General features: G+C 48.7%; 1 protein-coding gene across 1 annotated transcript in view; it reads left to right on the top strand.

Annotated features, from left to right (window-relative positions):
• Positions 1-430: 430 nt before the first annotated feature.
• The window catches only part of LOC102772937 (chromosome unknown open reading frame, human C17orf67), a 14,789-nt gene continuing 13,087 nt past the window's right edge, over positions 431-2,132 (top strand). Inside the window, exons 1-3 of the mRNA XM_006758690.2 lie at positions 431-460; positions 568-730; positions 1,482-1,582. Of these exons, the coding sequence (XP_006758753.2) occupies positions 431-460; positions 568-730; positions 1,482-1,582 (294 nt within the window). The remainder of the gene's footprint in view (positions 461-567; positions 731-1,481; positions 1,583-2,132) is intronic.

The raw sequence follows: 2,132 nt of genomic DNA, 5'->3' as shown, positions 1-2,132 counted from the left end.
GAGTAGTACTAGCTGCCATGCGGTTCATCTCCCTCCCTCCTAATCACACCCCACAAGATGGGTACTGTTGCTCCTTTTTACTGGAGGGGAAACTGAAGTTCAGGAACGGTGACTTACCGAAGGTTACATTGCAAGAAAGAGGTGAGGCCAGGACAGGAATCTTGGTCTTTCTGGCTCCAAAGTCAGCAAAAAAAATTTTTTTTTTCATCCTCATGGTGCCCCTTGCTAATTTCCCTGCTTGCTTCTGAAATGACTGGTAAAGTCAAATTAGATTGGCGAACGGGCTTTGGAAAAAAATGCCATAAGATATGATTCAAATGTCAGAGATGATTCATGCTCAGTGAAACAGGCTCATACCCTGAAGCTGCAGATGAAAACTCAAAACTCGTGGATGAGGAACATAGATCTGTGTAAGTGACACGGGTGTCGCATGTGGCTTTCTCGAATTCAAGCTCTGCAAGTCATGTTACGGAGGGATAACTTCCTGCCTCAGGATGAGCGTTTAGAGGAACTCGGAGGGAGGTATTTTCGTGGTCGTGTTAAAAACTCAGGGTCAGATGCACTTAGCGTCACACGTCAAAGCGTAAACAAGCCTGGGGCCGGACACAGCTCCCTTCAAATAGGCTGGCTCCCGGGGTGCGGCTCATTCTGCAGCAGGCGGAGCGAGGAACAGGCAGGATGAAGAAGTTATTTGTGTTTGCGCTCCTTCTCACCTTCCTGACCTTCTCAGGTGAGCATTCACTGCAAAAACGCAGCCTGTTTCTAGGCGGACGTGATCAACTGAAATAAGTCTAGTTTATGTTTTTAAGGTTTTTTTTTTCTTCTTATTTCAAATAAGATGTGTATTTTTTGTATAAGTACTAAATATTTAGATGTGTTTGAATACTAATTCTCAAAAACGCTGATAAATTTTGGAGTATGCCTTCTTTTAGCGTTCATACGAGATCACAAAATTCGGTAGACTTTTATTTGCTGATGCCTTTTAGAGTTTGTGTGTGTTTATGAAAACATAATATAATTTTATTACCAAATATCTTCTTTGAGGGACCATGCGTGATGACCAAGTTGAACATAATCTTGTTGTCACCGGGTATATTCCAATGACAGCTTTAACTTGGTTTAGTGTATTGAGGATTTAAAAAAAAAAATCCCACAAGGCAAACCTACAGGACGAGAAACACATGGACTGGAGGACTGGAGAAAATATGTCTTAAAAGACATGTAATTAACACCCACTTATGAAGGAACGGGCCATTGCAATTGGTAAAGATGTCTAAGCTTGCAGGGCTGGCTCTGAGGCAACCGTATTAGAAACCATTCAGAATTCCTCTCCAAGCCGCCTGGAATGCCAGGTCCCCTGGGACAGGCCCCGGTGAAAGAACTTTTGTGTTTTGACTGAAATTGAACTTGCTAATCATTTGCCTTGCACTGTGAACTCGTGTGCCCCGAGAGTCCCTAAGGCCCTGTCCTGACTTTTCCAGGGGCCTCCCCGATTCTGATGGAAAAGGAGGCCAAACAGCTCCTGAGGTCCCGGCGCCAGGACAGGCCGAGCAAACCCGGGTTCCCCGACGAGCCCATGCGGGTGAGTGCTGGGCTCAGAAATGAAAATGGGTGCGGGTCCCAGCCCAGCGGGGTCTGCGGGATGGAGGTTCTGTTAGACCCGGAGGCAGGTGTCAGGTGACCTCACCTTTCACTCTGGCCTCTCCTCCTCCGATGGGGCCAGCTTCCTTGCCTGCTGCTCACACCCTATTTAAAATGCCAACAGTGGGTCCATGGCGGATCCCAGGATTCTGAGTAGCCTGCTGGGTGTCAGCTCTGAATGGGTGCTAAAGAGCTGTGCCCCCTAGCAGTCACCAACCCCATCTTCTCCCTCTTCCCTTGGGGTCTGGGTGGGCTGGACCACGGCGCCCTTGGCCAACGACAGCCTCTCTGGGCAGGCAGAAGCTCTGCTCCAGCCGCCTGAGGGGCTCTGCCTTTACCTTGTGCCTCGGATTTTGGTCTTTGGCCTCAGCTCTGCCCTGTGGGTTTGTGGTGTCTGCTGCCTGGTCTTTTGAAACAAGCCCCCCGCCCTCTGCCCCCCACTACCTCCATCTCGTGATGGTGATCCTGGTGGATGTTTCTAGAACCTGCCA

Source organism: Myotis davidii, unplaced genomic scaffold (assembly GCF_000327345.1).
Source record: "Myotis davidii unplaced genomic scaffold, ASM32734v1 scaffold595, whole genome shotgun sequence".
Classification (NCBI taxonomy): Eukaryota; Metazoa; Chordata; class Mammalia; order Chiroptera; family Vespertilionidae; genus Myotis; species Myotis davidii.
The sequence above is the reverse complement of the archived record's forward strand: the minus strand, read 5'-3'. Positions and strand labels throughout refer to the sequence as shown.